The sequence below is a fragment of the Bicyclus anynana genome, chromosome 21 (genome assembly GCF_947172395.1).
Source record: "Bicyclus anynana chromosome 21, ilBicAnyn1.1, whole genome shotgun sequence".
Classification (NCBI taxonomy): Eukaryota; Metazoa; Arthropoda; class Insecta; order Lepidoptera; family Nymphalidae; genus Bicyclus; species Bicyclus anynana.
This window is the reverse complement of record NC_069103.1, coordinates 8,664,683-8,685,781: the sequence shown is the minus strand read 5'-3', so window position 1 is coordinate 8,685,781 and position 21,099 is coordinate 8,664,683. Positions and strand designations below refer to the sequence as shown.

Here is a 21,099-nt window from a genome sequence, read left to right as displayed (position 1 = left end):
GTGGTGCATGCACTGGACCGGATTCGAACCTACACCCTGAATCTGAATAGGAAGCAGAGGTTATGTCCACTGGGCTATCGCGTTCTTTGTCTATATTTATAAAATTCTCGTGTCACGATGAATCTGTTGACGACAACTGAATTTTGATCGAGCTTACATAATGTAAATTAATATAGTTATAGAATAAGTAATTAAACATATGTAGAATCAGCAATGAATAGATTTATTCAACAAAAATATAAATGAGTGATGAATGAACATACATTGCTCAGTTTGGCATGGTATTAATTTAAGTTTCATATCAATAATGACGCAGCAGAAAAAGCTTAAGCCGGTAAATGACACAAGTAAGTATATGCCTCTCTGACCGAGAGTTACATATTTGTACCTTTTGACGTAGAAACTCTTGGGTCATGGAGTAGCAGTGCCATAAAAATTCTCCGAATCATTTCACCACGGCTAGTTGACTCGACTGATGACGGAAGGGCTGGCCGATTTTTTACGCTATCGAGGAGATGCAGCCGGTATTTTTGCCACCATTCCACTTGGGCATGATTTGTATAGTTATTAGGATACGTTAGCCTATGTTCCTTGCTTATGTGAACATAATATGTTCCTTCTCAATAAAAAAAAAATGTAAATTCACTACATTTTTACCAAAAATGACGTAATGTACAACTTACCTATAAATAGGTACATCGTCTTTGTACCAGACTTGCAGCATCAGCTCATCATTGAGGATATCAGTAGAGGTGTCGCAGTACAACGTCGCATTGCCGCCTTCCAGTGCCTCCTCTGCTATAACTGGCCCTGAAAGTTTCACAATCCGTTATTTCATACAAACCAATATTCTAACGAAACTAGTGAGCTTTATTGGTAGCTTTATTCATCATCAAGTTAACTCTCGACTGTTATCTCACCTAATATTTAAAAATCTATCAACAGACGTAAACCAGAATTAAAATTGGCCAGAACTTCTAAATAAGGCCTATTTTGGACAAATACGCGGCTTGGTTACCATCTTTATGATCGAGTAGTTATTATATACGCTTCGGATCAAGGTATTCAGTATACGAATCCTGGGTTAGGCTATGAAATACAATATTACAAAGAGGATAGGTTTGTTTCTTTGCATTCGATAGGCTTCGAAACTATTGAACTGATTTGAAAAATTCTTTCACTGTTGGGAAATTACACTAATCCCGCATGCTACATGCTATATTTTATCCTTGTATTCATACGGGAACTGGAACTATACGGGTGTAACTGAATGGCGTCAGCTAGTCATTAATAATTCTGAACCCGGATTTGGGAATTTGGTCATGTCACACTCTCTTATGCCGTCGGTTCCGGTCAATCTTTTTTAACCGACTTCCAAAAAGGAGAAGCTTCTACTTTCGGCTGTATGTATGTTTTTTTTTTAATATCTGGTAGTGATCGTTACAAAATCGGACAATATCACCCTAAGCCGAAGGACGAAGCTTAAATGTCAGATAGATTGTCCTTATATCCCAGGTAGTTCGTCAGTTGTTGTCTACATAAATCGTCATCAAAGATCGGCAGTTATATGCCAGATAGATAGTCATTTTTATATCCCAGGAAGATCAATTATGTGCAAGATAGACCATCAGTTAAATGTCAGAAAGAGAGTCATTTATATCCCAGTTCGTCAGTTGTTCTCCACTTAAATCGTCAGTTATTTTAAGATAACAGACTAGTGGACGTCCGCGACTTCGTCCGCGTGAAACTCGATGTAAACTTTCATCGACCCCTACCCTACTCTACCCTACCCTACCTCTACCCTACTCTACCCTACTCTACCGTACCCCTACCCTTACCCCTACCGTTTCGTGAAATCTTTGCTATAAACCTCACGGAGCCCGAGATTTTTCTAACGAATGCAAAACCGTGGAAATCGGTTCGTGCGTTCTGGAGTTATAGCGTCAGGAAGGAAAACCCGAATTGTTTTTATATAGCAGAGATAAAAATCGTCAGTAACATGTTAGATACATCGTCAGTTACTTTCCGTTTCCATATCAATCGTCAGTCACATAAAGGATGTACTCACCATCAGCACCAGGTATAAAAGCGTAGACAGGCGATGAAATGACCATGAAAGATATTAGCGCCGCGATGACGCGCATTCTATGGTCCATCCATACTCCTGCGCATCTTTCTCAGTGGTCAAAGACATCTATCATTTGGTCTAATGTGACATTCCTTTGGCCGTGTAAATATCACATGTCTCTTGCTTAGGTTTCTGAAACAAATAGAGAAATTGTTGAATGAATCATCATCATCATTATAAACCCGGAATATTGTAATATTCGGCTCATTGCTGAGCTCGAGTCTCTTCTCAGAATGAGAAGGGTTAGGCCGATAGTCCATCACGCTGGCCCAATGTTGATTGGCAGACTTCACACACGCAGAGAATTAAGAAAATTCTCTGGTATGCAGGTTTCCTCACAATGTTTTTCCTTCACCGTTTGAGACACGTGATATTTAATTATTTAAAATGCACACAACTGAAAACTTGGAGGTGCCGTATTCGAACCCACACCCTCGGGAATCGGAGGCAGAGGTTACTGGTATCTACTGGGCTATCACAGCTCTCTAGTCTCTATGTTGAAAGAATAAGTCGGGATAAATTTTGCTGTTACAAATTAGAGACACAGTACTTAAGACAGTTTTGCTTTGGTGTAGTAGTAACCTTATCAATACATCTATTGAGTTGTCTCTATGAGAGTCTGTAAGACTAATATTTTTGAGTCAAATTTGCCGCCCCCTAAAGTCTGCCGGCTTAGGCTCCAACCTACTTAGCCTACTGGTAAATCTGCCACTTTTTTCTCTCTCTGTTTTTTAAGGGGGAAAATCCTCACGGACACCCGTTAGGATAGTGCCGGACTCCTACCGGCTAAAACCCCTCCTACCCTACCTTGAGAACGAATTTATAAGAAAGTGATAGAAGACGGAAAACTACCAAAAAATTAAAATGTATGAGGCATGTGTAAGGTTGTAAATATCCTGATATTCCTACCTACGTCTTTGTTTTGATAGCTAGTTATTCAAATCGAGCTGAGAGGTCATCAGAATCATAAAATTATTAAGAAGGATGTAAAAATACAAATAATATACGAGTAGGTATACAAAGATGAACTCATACTTGATCCTTTTTTATAAGTAAAATTAATAGCAGCCATCGTCATAAGAGGAATGTAGGCTTTTTTGGCAAATCCATAACTGTCAGTTAACAAAATATAAAACCGGCTCGATTTTACACGGATGTGAGTATGGGCATAGTCATCCGTTAAGTGCTAGAAGGTAAATGACCTTTTAACCTATGACAGTTAAGACATAAAAGTTAGTCATCATCATCATCATCATCATCATATCAGCCGATGGACGTCCACTGCGGGACATAGGCCTTTTATAAGGACTTCCAAACATCACGATACTGTGCCACCTGCATCCAGCGAATCCCTGCGACTCGCTTGATGTCGTCAGTCCACCTGGTGGGGGGTCGGCCAACACTGCGCTTACTAGTGCGGGGTCGCCATTCCAGCACTTTGGGACTCCAACGTCCATCGGCTCTTCGAACTATGTGCCCCGCCCATTGCCACTTCAGCTTCGCAACTCGTTGAGCTATGTCGTTGACTTTGGTTCTTCTGCGGATCTCCTCATTTCTGATTCGGTCACGCAAAGATACTCCTAACATAGCCCGTTCCATCGCCCGCTGTGTGACTCTGAGCCTTCTTATGAGGGAGTTAGTCATACAAAATATTAAAGAGGACTTTGTATGTAAGTTGTTTGGTATAAGCATAGACGTCATTAAAAGTCCAGACCGTCTCCTGAACTTAAAAGTGACGAATCCTAATTCTGCCATTCGCTTATACTTACACGTAAATGCTGACACGCACAGAGATACACATATGAAGACAGATCGCCTTTAATTTCCTTTATTTTTCACTACACTTCACACTCACAAATACATACTCAGCGCTATTTTGGTGTTTCAGTTGTTTGACAGCGATATACCGTCTGGCTATTTTATAAGTCTATGGATATAAGTACTTTACCGTTGTACTAGTTAAGATTTTTGTGGAACTATGATCAAGATCTCAATGCAATGTTGTCCACAAAGTCAACAATATCAAAACGCAACGAATTGAAACTCAGAAAGTTGTGTTTGTGATAAGTTTCGTCACTTTTCACACGCACGAGGTTGTATAAGGTAATCTTAGGTTCTACTGAACCAATTTTGAAAATTCCTTTACCACATAATTCATGAAAGCCACATAATTCATGAGTGTCATCACGCGCACGATGTTGTATGAGGTAATCTCTGGATCATCTGAACCGAATTAGAAAATTCCTTTTCCAATTGAAAGCCACATAAATTCCGGGAACTATGGGGGTAGATTTAATTTTTGAGCAAACATTTTGAATTCTTCCTCCAAACCTGCACTTAGTTACCAATAAAAAGAATAACAGTGATAAAATAAATTCGCAGAAGATTAATTCTTGTACTAGTAATTTGTCAAGCTCGCTGAAAGTAGGCACAAGATATCAGGTCATGGTAGCTAGAGTTACCAGGCTTCTTATTTAAAAGAGTAGCATTTTTATCAGATCAACGTTCATGGTTTAAGTAATGCTTTACAAACAATGCCACTTCGTGACTGGGGAGAGATAATTCGCGTTTGGTAATCCGAATTGCGATCTTCGTACTGATATCTGATCGCAAGGGTCATCTGCGATTTGGAGAACTGGAACTGGAAAGGAGATAAATTTACCGTTGACGTGCTTTTCTCAAAAACCTATCGGTCTTTTACCGGATATACTTTGGATAGAGAGCACACGAGCTTTACAATCTAGAGCCTCAATAGCTCAACGGTAAGAGCGGTCGGACTCATCACCAGGGGTGGTGGTGCGATCGCCGCCCCGTCGGTCTATTGTCGTACCTACTCCTAATAGTCTTTCACGAATAGTTGGAGGGGAATGGGTATATTGGTCTTATTAAAAAAAAGGCAAATATTCTTTTAAATAAATAAAAAAATTAGTCCCTCCATCTCCATTCTACCACAGAACAGCGAGACGTCGTGAACAATGGCATATTTTTGTTGTCGACATCCAGTCGCCTGCACGAAACTTTTTGCATCAACGTTTCTAAGAGCTGCTAAGATATAGAATGCCCTTCCGGCATCTGTCTCTTGACACGTTATCATTATCAACCCATATTCGGCTCACTGCTGAGCTCGAGTCTCGTCTCAGAATGAGAGGGGTTAGGCCAATAGTCCACCACGCTGGCCCAATGCGGATTGGCAGACTTTACACACGCAGAGAATTGAGAAAATTCTCAGGTATGCAGGTTTCCTCACGATGTTTTCCTTCACCGTTTGAAACAAGTTATATTTAAATTCTTACTCGTACGGCTGTACTATTTTGGCTTATAATATACACCAATGCCAATATACCTTTAGTATATTTATATACCTACCTAATCATGAATTACAACTACTAGGCATTTATCTATCATTTGTAACATAAACTGTTCTAGAAGTGTTAAATTAAAACCACGATTACAATTAACTCGTATCATAAAATCATTGTTAGCATACTCTTGACAATTTATCAATTAAATACAATGAATTGCACATTCCACCATTTTGTAATAAATATAATATACCTGATGGAATGCTGGCTTATAAGTTAGTCGATTTTATATATTCTATAAAATTTTATAGTAGACAATCGAAATCGAATCAATAAAAAAATCGAAACAGTCCGCCTGAACAGCACCTACATGCGGACTGTTTTGGTTTTTTTGATGAAAAGTATAGTTAAGTGGGCCACATAATCACTAAGTACCTTAGACTTAGAGCAAATACCATTTTTATTTTAAGTTTGTACTCTATGTAGGGCAACAGTTCAAACTGTAGCGTCGGCAAAAAAGAATTTTTATTTTAGAGCATTATTAACTCGTATGCATTACACAGTGGCATAAATAACTATTCTAAAATAAAAATTCTTTTTTGCCGACGCTACAGTTTGAACTGTTCTAATGGGTGAGTCAATCATGTTTTTGTCTATCCGTAGATAGTTCAAAAAGTAGGTGTGTCTTGGGTGGCAATTGACTGCGACCGCTCATCAATCACATGTCACGAAAATGGAGCGTAGGTAAACTATTTGGTAATTAAGTGGTCTGTTAAACTTGTGATAGTAAAACATTTATGGTTACGTATAAAATTAAACTTTTTATAAAACTAGCCGATTCCACGCGGTTTCACTCACGTATTTCCCGTAGTCCCGTGAGAATACGGAGTTGAAATGACACTCACAGATAACGTGGCTTTCTAGTGGTAAAAAGATAATCAAAATCGGTTCAGTAGATCAAGATATTACCCCATATAACAACACAAACTTTAGCTCTTTATAATAGTAGTACAGATAAACGGCTTGCTTTGTATACACTACGAGTTAAACTTAAATACAAGATATGCCACGCAGTTTAAATCGGTTAAAAATTCTTTCACTTTAGAATTACTAATGCTACTTTTATAGACTATATTTATTTTATCCCAACGAGAACGGGCACTTTTCTCTAATTAAAAATAATAAGAATAAGAATCGATGTCAGTAATTTTGTATGAGAATCTTGTTAAAACACTTTTCATAGACTTTAAAGTAAGTGCATATATAAATTAAAAGCAGTAAACAAATGAATGATTCAATTATTCAATAATTCATACAATTTGTACGATGTTTTGTCCAGCAGGTGTTTGTAACGAAAGCTCGAATATTGTATCATTAAGAAATAGGTTTTTGTCGGAATAGTTCAAAGCGATTCACCTTGAGGTGTACCACACTATCGAAGTGTCGACTGGGCCGTCATTTCGTGTTAAAATAACATCTGACAATTGACAGTAAGTGAATATTATTTACGAGTCAGTAAATTTTTAATTTTAATACTTTATAGACTATAAGCCTTTGAACAAAAATTACCTGTGAAATTACCAAACGTGAATAACGCTTAGAAGGCTGTTACTATATCAGAAAATAACTCTGAACTATGCCGTCATTTCTGAGCGGTACAGTGGTGAGTACGCGAGTGAATGGAATTTCTCAGGTACAAATGATGAATTACGACTAATTATTATTGTACGGCTTTGTTATAGTGTTAAAGAAGATTAAAAATAAATGGCAAAAATCCTAGTGCCGTACTAAAATGGTGGTGCCGGAAGTCAGAACAAACTTTTAGTTGTCGACAATTGAAGAAGCAAAATAGGTTATTTTTTTAAAATTTAAAATACGGCATTTGTGCAATTCGTTTTGTACACATATACAGATACTTTACCCGAAAACTCCGTACATTATTCCAGCGCAGGAGTCGAAATATAAGCCTTACTCTTCACTCGCGTACTCACCTGTACCGCTCAGAAATGACAGCATAGTGCTCAGAGTTATTTTCTGATATAGTAACAGCCTTCTAAGCATCATTCACGTTGGGTCATTTCACATGTAATTTTTGTTCAAGGGCTTGTCTATTAGTCAAGCAAGTCTATTAGTATTAAAATTAAAAACTTAATTTCGAAAAATTTTATAAACGTATTTTTAATTTTTTACACCGTTGCAATGTAGCTTGTCCGTCGGTTTTTTACCGGATATACTTTGGTGAGTGCGCTCAGGAATTTTCACCATCTAGTTTCTGGTTCTCCTTGCTACCACAGAACAGCAAGACGCTGCGAACAGTGGCATCCTTACGTTGTGGATGTCCTGGCAATTTTTGCATCCACATTTCTCATTCGCACAGCAAAAATTTGGAATGCCCTTCCGGTGCTGTGTTTCCTGACACCTATACTTTCAACACCTTCGAAGCAGGAATGAATAGGCATCTTCATGGTAAATGCGCTAGTGCGCTTTCCATCAGGCTTAACTGTAGTCGAGCGCAAGCCAATATTGTATAAAAAAACAGATCTGAGATCGATATTTTATGCTTATAGGCTGCTAACTAGTATTGACTTTCTCCGTACTGAAGCTTATCAATCAGTTCGAAAGGATACCCTTCAGTTGTCACTTTCATCTCATTGGCAACCGTATGGTTGCTATGAGGAGAGCTATATCTCGGGTTCAAAGCAATCTTTTCCAACCGTTCATCGGCTTCTTCCATCGATAATACAAAAAAGAAGACAAAAATATCTCTCACTTTTTATTTTCATTTTAAAACCATAAAGAAAAATCCATAAATAACAATTTCACGTGTTCATAACTAAAATTAATATAATAGAAAGTTTTTATATGTTTCTGGCTAATGATCTCGTCTATAATAAAATGCAGAGGGCACTTCTGAAGCAGGTGCTAATAATTGAAAAATGCATTTAAAATGTAAATTACGGCTTGTTTACCGTTCCGCCTATAAATGTGAAGTTTTACAGGTTAATTAGGTCACACATTTTCTTGTAATAAAGATTTATTGGAAACTGGCTCAATAAAATGTAATTTTTAAGCCATTTCCACGGCTACTCTGTACATAATTCATTAAAAATTATCGTGGGACAAATTGTGTAAAGCTGCCTTTTTGAAGCTTTTTTGAGCTTAAAATTAAACCGGGAAAAACTAAATCCTTGGAACTGATATAATATTAGTAGGTATATTCGCATATTAGTAGGTATATTCGCATATTGGTAGGTATATTCGTATATCTTGTATATCGTAAAAAGGTAAAGATAAGGTAATTTAGTAAAAGCTTTCTTGATGAATATATTTTTTTAGATTTAAGTTAAACTTCCTGTTATAAAATCTTGTAAAATACAAAAATAAAAGACTGGATGTACAGATCTTCGGTAAATTATAAAAGCTGTATAAATTTTACAGCTTTAATAATTTACCGAAGATCTAAAGTCTATATCTATGTAGTTTCCATCAGTTCAATTGACCTTGATATCCTCGGTCCACCTAGTGGGGGTCGACCAACACTGCGCTTTCCGGTGCGGGGTCGCCATTCCAGCACCTTGGGACCCCAACGTCCATCGGCACTTCGGACTTTATTACAGGTCCTAAATATTATGTAGAATGATAATAATGAATATACAACTTTACAAGTGTAAGAAATAGTAGTTTGAGACGGATATGACGTCAGGTGGCGCGACTTGTTTCCGTAAAGAGTGGGGAGTTAGAAAGGGGTGCCGATCGGTTGGTGGCAACGACTTACGATATGAGGCGCTCGTCGTGCGGTCGGCTTCAGTATACTCGTAGCGTTCGAGCCGTCCACTTTTCTTGTTGTGTAATTCTTTATGGGATAGGCGGAGAGAGTGACTTCAGTGGAAAAGGGGAGTGTTGGTTAGCTATCAAAGACATCTTTAACCCTACACACAACGTCCACAAGTGCGTGCGACTCCACTCAAGGTTAATCTCTGCCATTCAAGGGTCTTATTTTAGTTACAGTTTGATTTGTTAATTAAGTTGTCCTGACAAATATTGTGAGTTCGATATTGGGTTTCTTATTTTTGTAATCCACTTTTGAGTCTGCTTGAACAAGTTTATAGCTACACAATTAACACTGTGATATATTTCCCAAGACCATTAGCTGGCTAGACCGAGTTTGAATACCATAAAACACGTGCCGGGAAATTGTAAAGAAACACGTCTCAAAAGAGTTTCCTTCAAAAGGCGACTTATTTATACGGTCTAGAACTTTCAGGTTACCTTTCAGTATTAAATGAAGTCTGGGAAATTTTCCACTTGCCGCTTACATGTGCCTGTAAGGTCTACACACTTAGAAGTTCCAAGTAAATTAATGTGGACTTTTTGAAAACTTATTGAAACTTGTAAAGATATTTAATTTAATTTCATTTATTGAAGGCTTTCAAGAAAATTGTAAATAAATACACGAGAATTCGTATTGCTCGTAGGTATTAAAATAATTTGTATTCATGTTTTTTTTTCGTTGCATGTTTAGATATATATATAGAACATAGAACCTCCTCTTTTTGAATTTTTGCAAAAAAGAAAGAGGTTCTATGTTCAGTCATCACGAAATAATGAAAACCGCACGTACAAAGATGAAATTTGGTAGGGGGGTAAATAAATTATAGAGGTCTAAGGGCGTCAAACAAAGTCAAAAAAAAAACAAAGTCGTGAGAGTCCACTAGTTACGTATAGTATCCTTATGTATGTATTTGTAAAAGGTACGATGGTATTTCTATACCTATGGATAGATTTTTTTTAAAATCTATTTTTTTTTATTTCTATTTAGTTTTCTTTTTGAATCATTATCAACCCATATTCACTGCTGAGCTCGAGTTTCCTCTCAGAATGAGAAGGGTTAAGTCAATAGTCCACCACGCTGGCCCAATGCGGACTGGCAGACTTCACACACGCAGAGAATTAAGAAAATTCTCTGGTATGCAGGTTTCCACATTTTTGTATTACTTATCTTTATATAGTCGACGACACAAACAATTGGTTCACCTGTAGCAAGTGATAAACCACTGACTATGACAGTTCGCAGGGCATGCACGAAGTACATCGTATGTGCTGAAAGCGTGTAATTTTACCGATAACACCCCACAGAGCTGAAAACATTATTGCCACTTCGAAGCAGAAATAATTTTAGTTGTAGTACATCCCCCGACAAGCTCGCACAACTAAAGAGATTATAGCTATTATTTCGTTCACTATCAATTAATGTTTCATGTTCCGATTAAATCGGAAAAAGAAAAGACATTTATTTACGTTTAGGAATTTTCTAAGTGAACAAACAATACCCACGTGTGTGCCAAGTCACCCCGTATTCTGAGAACACTCAATTTATTAAAGTTAATGACCCCTAGGAGTATTTTTGTATCGGGACATTGATGCCGTTGGTACAATCTCGGTCACTCAGCTTATCCTGAATTACGATAATAGTTTACCAAAGTGCTAAAGTCGAAGTGCTTTTGTTGGCAATAGTACAGTAGTGGTAAAATAAAATTTGAAGCTTACAACATCTAGTGAGACCTTATTTAAGAGCGATTTCGATAAAATTCTTAGTACGTTAGTTAGAATAACGTCATTCAATTTAGTAGAACTACTTACTTATGAGTAGGTTTTCCAAACCAGGATAAAAATGCAGATGTTTGTCGCCGTAAAACCTACGGTTACTATCTAAAAAGAATTAGATAACAAAAACCACATTTTTTTAGAATTTAGAATGATTTAGCTATCGAGTCAAAACTCAGACCAATTACCATAGGACCTGCCTCGTTAAAGGATTGCCGCTCTGTCAAAAGTATTAGACGTGTATGTATTACGATTTAAATGTATACTTGTGTGTAGTGTAAGGACACAGGATATATTTCTTGGTGTTAAATATTTTCGATGTGCGAGTTTAGCTCGTCCCCCTTAAAAAAACGACGTGCGAGTGACTTGAGTGCGATACAAGTTCAAAGGTAATTGATCCGAGTATGAAAAAGAATCACAGACATTTGTATTAACAATTTGATTAATAGTATTATTTGACTTTTATACTACCAAATAAAAGTTTATTAGGCCGACGTTCACGGTTTATCTAGCGCCGCCCCAGTTTTTCAGTTGTGTTCATTAAGTTTTAATCAAAGGATTTCAAAGCGAGAGCGTGCAAACTTAAATAAATTTAAATATAAAAATAATATTGAAATTTCGGCCTCTGATTTTAACAGCTGTCTTTTCTCAAGTGCTTAGAGTTATTTACGTAATACTAAAACACAAACAAACTTTTCTAAAGTTTATGTCTGTTTGTCCGGTGGACAAACAGACATAAAATGCTAAACCGATAAGACTTCAACAGGATCATGTTCCTATGACCTAACATTGAACTATATATAGGCTACTTTTTATCTCAGTATATGGTTCCCACGGGATTTTCGAAAAACTAAATTGCACACAAATTCAGTCTAGGGCGTCCCATAGTGTTCTTTCTTGCGACCCTCCACGTCCCCGTAATCTTTTTTATCCCTCATCGGAAGTACGCGACGTCACAGCCACCAACAAATCATGCAATCGCGACAGCCGCTGCTAAAGTACGTGTTGACACCACAAGATGGCGTTATCTTTTATGAATTAGTGAGGTCTATTAAAGTTGTTTTAGCATTTTAATATCAGCCTTTTCTATCAGAAGTATGTAAATGAAATTCCAGAGACGCTCGCTTCGTTTTCTATTGCTTTTTTAAACCTTTATCGTGATAAACTACCACAAATCACTTCGCATGTAATGTTATGAACATTTGCCAGTTTTTCTTATTGAAGAAAAAAAAATTAAGCTCCGGGAATACTAAATTTTAGTTAGTTATCGGGGTTCTATATAATTTTTTAGGCCGCTGCAGTAAAATAAAAAAACAGTCACTATATGGTTGCTTGCCATTTCTGAAGCGTCTATCTCATATGATACTTACTGATGCCAGTGACTTAGGTGATAGACGCTAACTGTAAAGTTGCACTTTCAACCCTAGTGTGCATGGGCACACTAGAGCTGAAAGTGCAACTTTACAGTTACTGGCTAATAATAAGTAAGATGTGCACGTTCCCTTACAACGATTTTAAACCTTAACAGTATATCAACGGCATACTTTACTTTAAATTTCGTAGGTACGATTTGATATGCTACATTTCGTTTCACGTAGGATGGTGCGGGTGACAGTTCGTTTTATTCTTGAAAGTTTGCCACTATTCACGATAATAGTGCGTATTATGAACATCATACAGGCGACTGTCGTACCCATGCTATCTGAAAAACACTTCAACTACTACTTGGTTTCTTGCCATTCATGAAGCGTCTATCACCTAGGCCAGGGTTACTCGAACTTTCGGCCCCACGAACCCCTGTTAAAATTTTTTAAAAATTTTCAAAAAAAAAAATTAACTGTTGAAGAAAATAAGGTTTTTATCAAGTTTAATAAAAGGTATTACATATATGTGATGGGTGTGCTTGTTTCTTGTCGCAAATGGATTCGATGTTAGGAGTAATTTTGGACAATTTTAACCTTAATTCTGACTTGGTATCAGTTATCAAGCCACCCCCTACCGTCGAATGGCGAACCCCTAGTTGTTCGCGTACCCCACTTTGAGAAAACCTTGACCTATGTTGTAAAGTGCAAGTTTATAGTTACAGTCTGACATTACGTAAGATGTGCAAGCTCCCTTACAACGAGTCCAAACCAATTTTTCAACACACACGAACGGCATACTTTACTTTAGAATTCGTATGAGTTGAAATCGTTCCAAATTGCCAGAACTTAAATTTGATATGAATTTAGATCACAAAAGTTTTGTAAAGTATCATTTTGCTCGTGTATTTGCTGTAACTGCAAGTTAGCATGGCATTGATAGCTTTACATTACTGAAAAATCGATACTAATATTATAAAGAGGTAAAGTTTGTTGTATTGTAGGGGGTAAGCGATGGATCTCGTCGTTTTTAACCCATATTCGGCTCATTGCTGAGCTCGAGTCTCCTCTCAAAATGAGAGGGCTTATGCCAGTAGTCCACCACGCTGGCCCAATGCGGATTGGCAGACTTCACACACGCAGAGAATTAAGATAATTCTCTGGTATGCAGGTTTCCTCACGATGTTTGTTAAAATTAAAAAGAACTGGAGATCTGTGGGGCATGTCAGTGAAAGTAATATCTAATATAATTGATGTCATTGCTCCCCACTTAGCCATTATTTTTAATGAATGTGTGGACTTAGGTATTTTTCCGAACCTAATGAAGCATGGCAAATTGATACCACTTTTTAAATCAGGAGACAAATCAGATCTTAATAATTATAGACCGATTACAATATTGCCAACACTTAGCAAGGTCTTTGAAAAAATCATATTAAATCAACTTTTATGTCATTTTAATTTAAATAACTTGTTTCATCCTGAACAGTATGGTTTTACAAAAGGTCGCAATACTACTGATGCAGGGGCTAAACTTTTAAAACATATTTATGAAGCATGGGAAAGTTCTAAGAATGCTATTGGTGTGTTCTGTGATCTGTCCAAGGCGTTCGATTGTGTTGACCATAACACTCTTTTACTCAAGTTAAGCCACTATGGCATCAAAAGTGTTGCGCTTGATCTCATTGCCTCTTATCTCAGTGATAGAACACAAAAGGTATGCATAAATGATATAAAGTCGCACGGTTCCACTACCAAAATGGGCGTCCCACAGGGTTCAATTCTGGGTCCTTTTTTATTCCTAGTGTACATAAACGATTTACCATTCCATGTCAGCGGCATATGTGAGATTGTACTGTTTGCTGATGACACATCCTTAATTTTTAAGACGGACAGAAATAAAGATAACTCTGACGACGTAAACCGTGCCATGTCGCATGTGTCGCATTGGTTCACTGCAAATAATCTACTTTTAAATGCCAAGAAAACTAAATGTATTGAGTTTTCATTGCCAAATGTAATAAAATTAGAAAAGTCTATAATGATCGATGGTGAAACACTGGAAATGGAGAGCTCCACAGTTTTCCTGGGAGTGACCTTGGATTGTAAACTTCAGTGGGGTGCTCATATAGAAAAACTGTCTGGTAAACTCAGCTCAGCGGCATTTGCAGTGAGAAAAATAAGACAGTTCACTGATGTTGATACAGCTAGGCTAGTTTATTTTGCGTACTTTCACAGCGTAATGACTTACGGAATTTTATTGTGGGGCAAGGCTGCCGATATACAATCTATATTTGTACTTCAAAAAAGAGCAATTCGAGCAATATATCAATTAAAATCACGCGAGTCCCTTCGTCAAAAGTTTAAAGAAATAGGTATACTAACAGTAGCCTGTCAATATATATATAACAGTATAGTCTATGTAAGACAAAATATTAATTTGTACAAACGAAAAGGAGATTTAAACCCACGTCTTACTAGACACGGGCATAAGTTAGTTATTTCTGCATATCGTCTCCAAAGAGTAAAAAAATCTTTTGTAGGTTTGGGTGTACTCTTCTATAACAAGATCCCCAAGACTGTGATGGACCTGCCAATGCATAGCTTTAAGCAATGTGTTAAAAAACATTTACTTAGTCGAGGTTACTACAACATTGATGAGTTCCTTAAAGATAAAAGCGCTTGGAGGCCATTGGATCAGCTTCCACCTTCACACAGGAAATAAAACTATAAGAAATTGTAATTGTTATCAATTGTAAATTATAATACTGTATGACTTTTTCAAAAGAGCAACTGTTGAGTTTCTTGCCGGTATCTTCTCAGCAGAACCTGCCTTCCGAACCGGTGGTAGAATCTTTACAAATAGTCAACTGACGTGTCAAAAGTGCTTGTAAACTGAGCCTACTTGAAATAAATGATTTTTGATTTTGATTTTGATTTTGATGTTTTCCTTCACCGATTGAGACACGTGATATTTAATTTCTTAAAATGCACACAACTGAAAAGTTGGAGGTGCATGCCCCGGACCGGAATCGAACCCACACCCTTTCGGAATCGGAGGCAGAGGTCATATTCACGGGGCTATCACGGCTTTTTTTTTAAAGCGATGGATCTACTTAACTGATTTTGAAAATTTCTTTTGTCACCAGAAAGCCAGTTTTTTTGTGTGTTGTTTATCCCCATATTCTCACAAGAACGGGAACTACGGGAATAAAACCGTGGGACGTCGGATAGTATAAAATATTTGAGTTTGAAATCTTAGGTACGAGTAGGTTATTACTTTCACCATGTTCGTCTGTGCCAGTCAGTCAGTCAGTTAATCTGTGGTGTTATTTTTTCTCATCTCGTTATCTGTTTTTTTTTCAGTAGTAATCATCATTTGACGCTTCTCTAGATGTACCGAGAACATCAAGCCGGTTGCAAGGAGCCGCTGGATGTTCGCAGCTCGAGACCGGAACGTTAGGAAGATACAAGAGTCCTATATCCAGCAGGCTGATAATGATGATGATGATGAATAATTTGATTTGATGGTTTAATCAGTCGGGTAAACCACTCAGTAAGACTGGTTGATTGGCTGCAAAATCTCTCTAAGAGCCCTAGGGTTAGAAGAGCGTAGAAAAATCAAGAAAAAAAACCTTTAAAGCCATTTAAAATAAGTATGCATGCATTCACAAATTGAGCCATAGCAAGAACGTAAACCGGAATAAAGTCAATCAAAGTCAACAAAATAAAACCATAAGTTTCGTTTCTACATATTTCACGATGTCTGCAAGTTAGCATGACTACAATAGCATCACATGACCGAACCATATAAAGGAAAGTACTTGAAAGATTGTAAAATGTCAGTGGAACATACCTTTGCAGGATATCTTTGGTACATAGATAGTATCTATGGTATGGTATTTGTGCAATGTTTGTTTTCTGTGGTGCACTGCATGTATTTTAATATCAGGACATTCTTCCGTGTCAAGAGACAATGGCTTAGGTTTCAAAATCCTACTATACTAACATTAAATAAACGCGAAAGTTTATATGTGTGTTTGGATGTCAGTTACTCTATAACACCGCAATCACTTAATCGATTTGATTGAAATTAAAAACGTAGATAGATAATACCCTAGATTAAGAAATAGGTTACTTTTATCCCGAAAAATTTGCGAGATTTGATATTGAATGTTTGTTAATCTTTTACGTCGTGACCGAATTAGCTGAAATTTGGAATTGAGATAGATTATAGCCTGGATTAACACATAGGCTACAAATTACATATTTATTTTTCGCGGGTAACACCGGAGGGTGCAGGTAGTATTTATATAATATTAACTATTCACTCTTGAATATAAAATACCAACTTTGTAGGTGGTAGGGAAAACTGAAGCTGGAAGGGCATTCCATATCTTAGACTAGCGGACGCCCGCGACTTCGTCCGCGTGAAACTCGATGTAAACTTTCAACTATCCCTATCCTACCCTTACCCTACCCCTACCTACCCTCACCCTGACCCTTACCCCACCCCTATCCCACTCATATCCCTACCCACTAAGAACGGATTTTGCGAGAGGGTCAGATTAAAGAGGTCTAAGGGCGGACGAAGTCGCGAGCGTCCGCTAGTTATTGGATAAAAGTAACGATGGAATGTTATCAGTAAAACTAATTTAAATTTTCTACTCCGTTACATTTAATTTTCTACACATTTTTCCATAACTAAGTTAGGTAGTAGGGCTGAGTAACAAGAAGATTTTCTTGAATGCGGAAGTTTTAAAGCAACTTATGCTATATAGTGACAGTGCTCGTATATAATTGTTTATGTACTAGAAAGAAACTGTCTCTTGCATGGAAGAAACTCTCAATGTGAAATTCATCCAAATTTATATCATTTTATTTAGTTATTAATTATTCTACATCCATACTATAAATATTATAAATGTAAAAGTATGTGTAAGTCGTCTGTTTGTTTGTCTGTCTGGACGAAGCGAAGAATTGACGTGATTTTTTAAGTGGAGAAAGTTGAAAGGATGGAGAGTGACATAGGCTAAATAACCTCCCACTTCTCTAAAATGGGGGGTTGAAGTTTGTGTGGAGCATTTGTAGGGTAGGGATAGTGTAGGGGTAGGGGTAGGGTAAGCAGGGAAGAAGCACACTCAAGTCAAAGCGAAGCTTAACCGGATGCGCTAGTAATACCTAATGAAATAATTAAGCCTAAGTGCAAAATTAAACACTTTTGGTTTTTCTGTGGCGTGGTTGTTGTATTCAATTATTCTCACGTTTCTGAAAAGCAAACGGCAGTACCCACGCGGCATACTATACAAGTCATGTACGCAGTGACCAACACACGATCAATTATAGTCGTGGGTGCTACAAAAACGATAGAATAATAATTGACCGTTTGTGGCTAGCATAAGTATAGATGATTTCCGTTTTATGAGTTTGAGGCTTTGAAGTGGTATTTAACAGTAGTCCCTTCAAATTTGAATGTATAATTAATTTGGTTATCAACCTTTGCCGATAAATATTTAGCAGAAATTGTGTCTAATAATTATCTTCATTGACCCTTTGATATTGCAAAGTAAAAGAACACACTTTGAATATCCTGAAATTTTGTTAGAATTTTGTTATTATTGAAAAGCAGACAGGCCTTTGTTATTTTCCACAACATTCGAGGTATAAAATAATTATAGAAATAATGTTATTAAAGTTCAGAATCCTCTTCGTGAGCTTATTTGTTTGGTAAATTACAACGCAGGCAATTTCGTTATAATGAAATTTGTAATAGATATCTAGGTTAGGTAAATTACAAATGTAATAGGATCTGTAATCTTTCACGCACATGTATTTATAATATTAGTATAGGTAATGGCGATTTTCGACGGCCTCCGTGGTAAGCGCGGTGGACTTACAAGAGGTCCTGGGTTCGATCCCCGGCTGGGCCGATTGAGGTTTTTTAATTGGTCCAGGTCTGGCTGGTGGGAGGCTTTGGCCGTGGCTAGTTACCACCCTACCGACAAAGACGTACCGCCAAGTGATTTAGCGTTCCGGTACGATGTCGTGTAGAAACCGAAAGGGGTGTGGATTTTCATCCTCCTCTTAACGCTTAACGTTAGCCCGCTTCCAACTTAGATTGCATCGTCACTTACCATCAGGTGAGATTGCAGTCAAGGGCTAACTTGTAAAGAATAAAAAAAAATGGCGGATAGATGACGTTTTCAACGCAGTAGTCGATTTGACGCATGCTGTCAATTGTCATGTCATAGTTGCTTTAAGGGCGACATCTTGATTTATCTCAAAAAACTTGGGTTTTAATTTTATTTATTTCTTATATTAGTTAGATTTATGCACTTATTTAGATTTTAATAAAATACTAGTAATTTTTAAATTTATAATTTAAATAATTATATTTATTTCAATGATACGGAATACAAGAGTGGACCTGAAACGGACCACCTCCTTTAGTTCAATCCTGTACAAAATAAAATACAATTTAAACTAAGACTAATAAAAATATACTTCCATGTCTGTTAAAATCCGTGCCTGAAAACTACATTTTGAACTTATCTCAAAAGTTATTTCATACCAAGCAAATTAAGTTGCGAACTTTCCACTTCTTTCTTAAATTTCTTAATACTTTTACATTTACATTAGCTAGTGTTGAAATTGCTTTAATTAAGCAAAGATAACATTTTAATGTACCTACGAGTATATCTAAATGGTTTGTATTAATGTTATCTTTTTAACATTAATGTAATGAAGAGGAATAACATAACTTACTTGTCTATGTGTTTGTGGCATCGTAGGTTCTGAAGAAAGAGAACCAAAAGATTATTTTTTTTAAAGAAAAATCAGTAAGTTTTCAGTGCATTTTAGATGTAACCCAAAGAAGATATGATATGTCATACCATTTTTCTGTTGTAATGGGAAGAATTTATTACAAAAACGTTGTTAAAATAATCTAAATAACAAGTGAACACCCACGTTGAAATAGAAACCTTACCTATATAATTAGCGTTTGAACTACGATATTTGAAAATGTCTCCAGTCGTTAAAGAAATTCAAACATATTGTAGTTCAAAAATAATTTATCAATCACACAAAGTTAAAGTTCTATATGTCAGAGTTCGTTAGGAGAACTATTTCTGGCGTCAAACACTATGTTTCAAATTGATGTGCCTGTAATTTTAGATTGAAACAACTGAGGCGGGCATAAGTGGCTAATTGTCTTAATATCATTTAGTCGCATTATAAACAACGAAAGTTATTTAAACAAATAATACCTAAATATTGTCTACAATGTCGAGTTGTGTCACAGTAAAGATGTTGTGTGTTCATGAAGTGTAAAAACTATAATATACATAAATGTATTTACAGTTCAGTATGAAGGCGGTGCTTAGCCGGTGTTGTCTTAATTTAAGCCATTTCTGACAGGACCACATGAAACAAAACTGTCTGCAAAATCTAAATCTATAAGATATTCTCACATAGCTTGAATTAATACATCTTACCGTAGCGGCTTAGCACCGTCTTCATACTGATCAGCAGGTACAACATATTATGATGTTTCAGTTTTTAGTTTAGTTTTTTTAATTAAAATCTTATTATTATAAGTACAGAGGTACGGATTTTAAAATGGGAGTACCTAGTCCCGATATGGTGTAAAAAAGACTTGTGTAAACACAAACGTCGACCACCATGGTTGTTTATGAACCATGCAAGCGCACAAGACAAGCAAACATACACCGAGATGTTAATATTGCCTACAATGAAGACGTTTGAGAGTGCATTAGCAAAGAATTTGTTTATAAACAACGTGTCTACCATTATTTATAACTTTACCTTTCGTGTGAAGTCGGAACACGTGGAAAACGTAATTGTTTATATAGGTTACAGAATCGTACACGTGCGTGCAAACGTTCTGTTTTTCCGGACTTCGCAACTGTCAAATCAGACGTAAAATAGGTACTTCATTTGACTTTTCGAAGGGTTGCGGTAGGAGGTCAATTGACCTCGTAGGTACCTATCACGTCTACAAGAGGTACGAGGTCGATGGGACCTCGTGTCGCACCACTGATAGTTTTAGTACGAGGTCAAAAGATCTCGTACCACAGCAGGGGAAAGTACAGAAAAATCAGCAGCGAACGTGTTAAGCTAAGTGATTGGCAACTGAGGACTTTATACTTGGAGTCTTGGACGGTTGAGGGTCTGGGCCAGTGGCGAATTTACCAGCAGCTTATGTAGGCTATAGCCTTGGGCGACAGGTTTCATTGGGCGGGAAATTTGCCGCAAAAGTTTTGGAAAAATAAATGAAATGAGTCTTGAAAGTTTAACAAGAACTTTCCATTTTATTGACAAAAATATATCATTAATATGATTGAGACTAACTGACTTCAGAGGGCTGCAAAAATTTAACAGGCTAGTGGCAATCCGCCATTGGTCTGGACTCTTGAAACCTGCTACCTTTCAAAGCCACCACAATCCAAACTCGATAATTGGTTCCCATCATTAGCTATCATCATTATTAACAGCCGATAAACATCCACTGCAAGACATGGGCCTCTTGTATAGACTTCCAAACACTACGATCTCGAGCCGCCCCTGCAACCCACTTGATGTCTTCGGAGGGTCGACTAAAACTGCGCTTTCCAGTGAGGGGTTGCCATTTCAGCACTTTGGGATCCCAACGTCCATCGGCTCTTCGAACTATGACATACCC

The 21,099-nt window shown here is 37.1% G+C and overlaps 1 protein-coding gene across 5 annotated transcripts in view; it reads right to left on the bottom strand.

The window, feature by feature from the left end:
• LOC112058367 (hemicentin-2) overlaps window positions 1-21,099 on the bottom strand; it is a 177,807-nt gene that overhangs the window by 18,117 nt on the left and 138,591 nt on the right. For 4 of the 5 annotated variants that reach the window (XM_024099141.2, XM_052888142.1, XM_052888145.1 and 1 more), the window contains 2 exons: window positions 2,069-2,260; window positions 684-810 (listed from right to left, as the gene is read on the bottom strand). In XM_024099141.2, the coding sequence (XP_023954909.1) occupies window positions 684-810; window positions 2,069-2,156 (215 nt within the window). In that variant the 5' untranslated portion in view covers window positions 2,157-2,260. The remainder of the gene's footprint in view (window positions 1-683; window positions 811-2,068; window positions 2,261-21,099) is intronic. The other variant, XM_052888143.1, reaches the window with a different exon arrangement.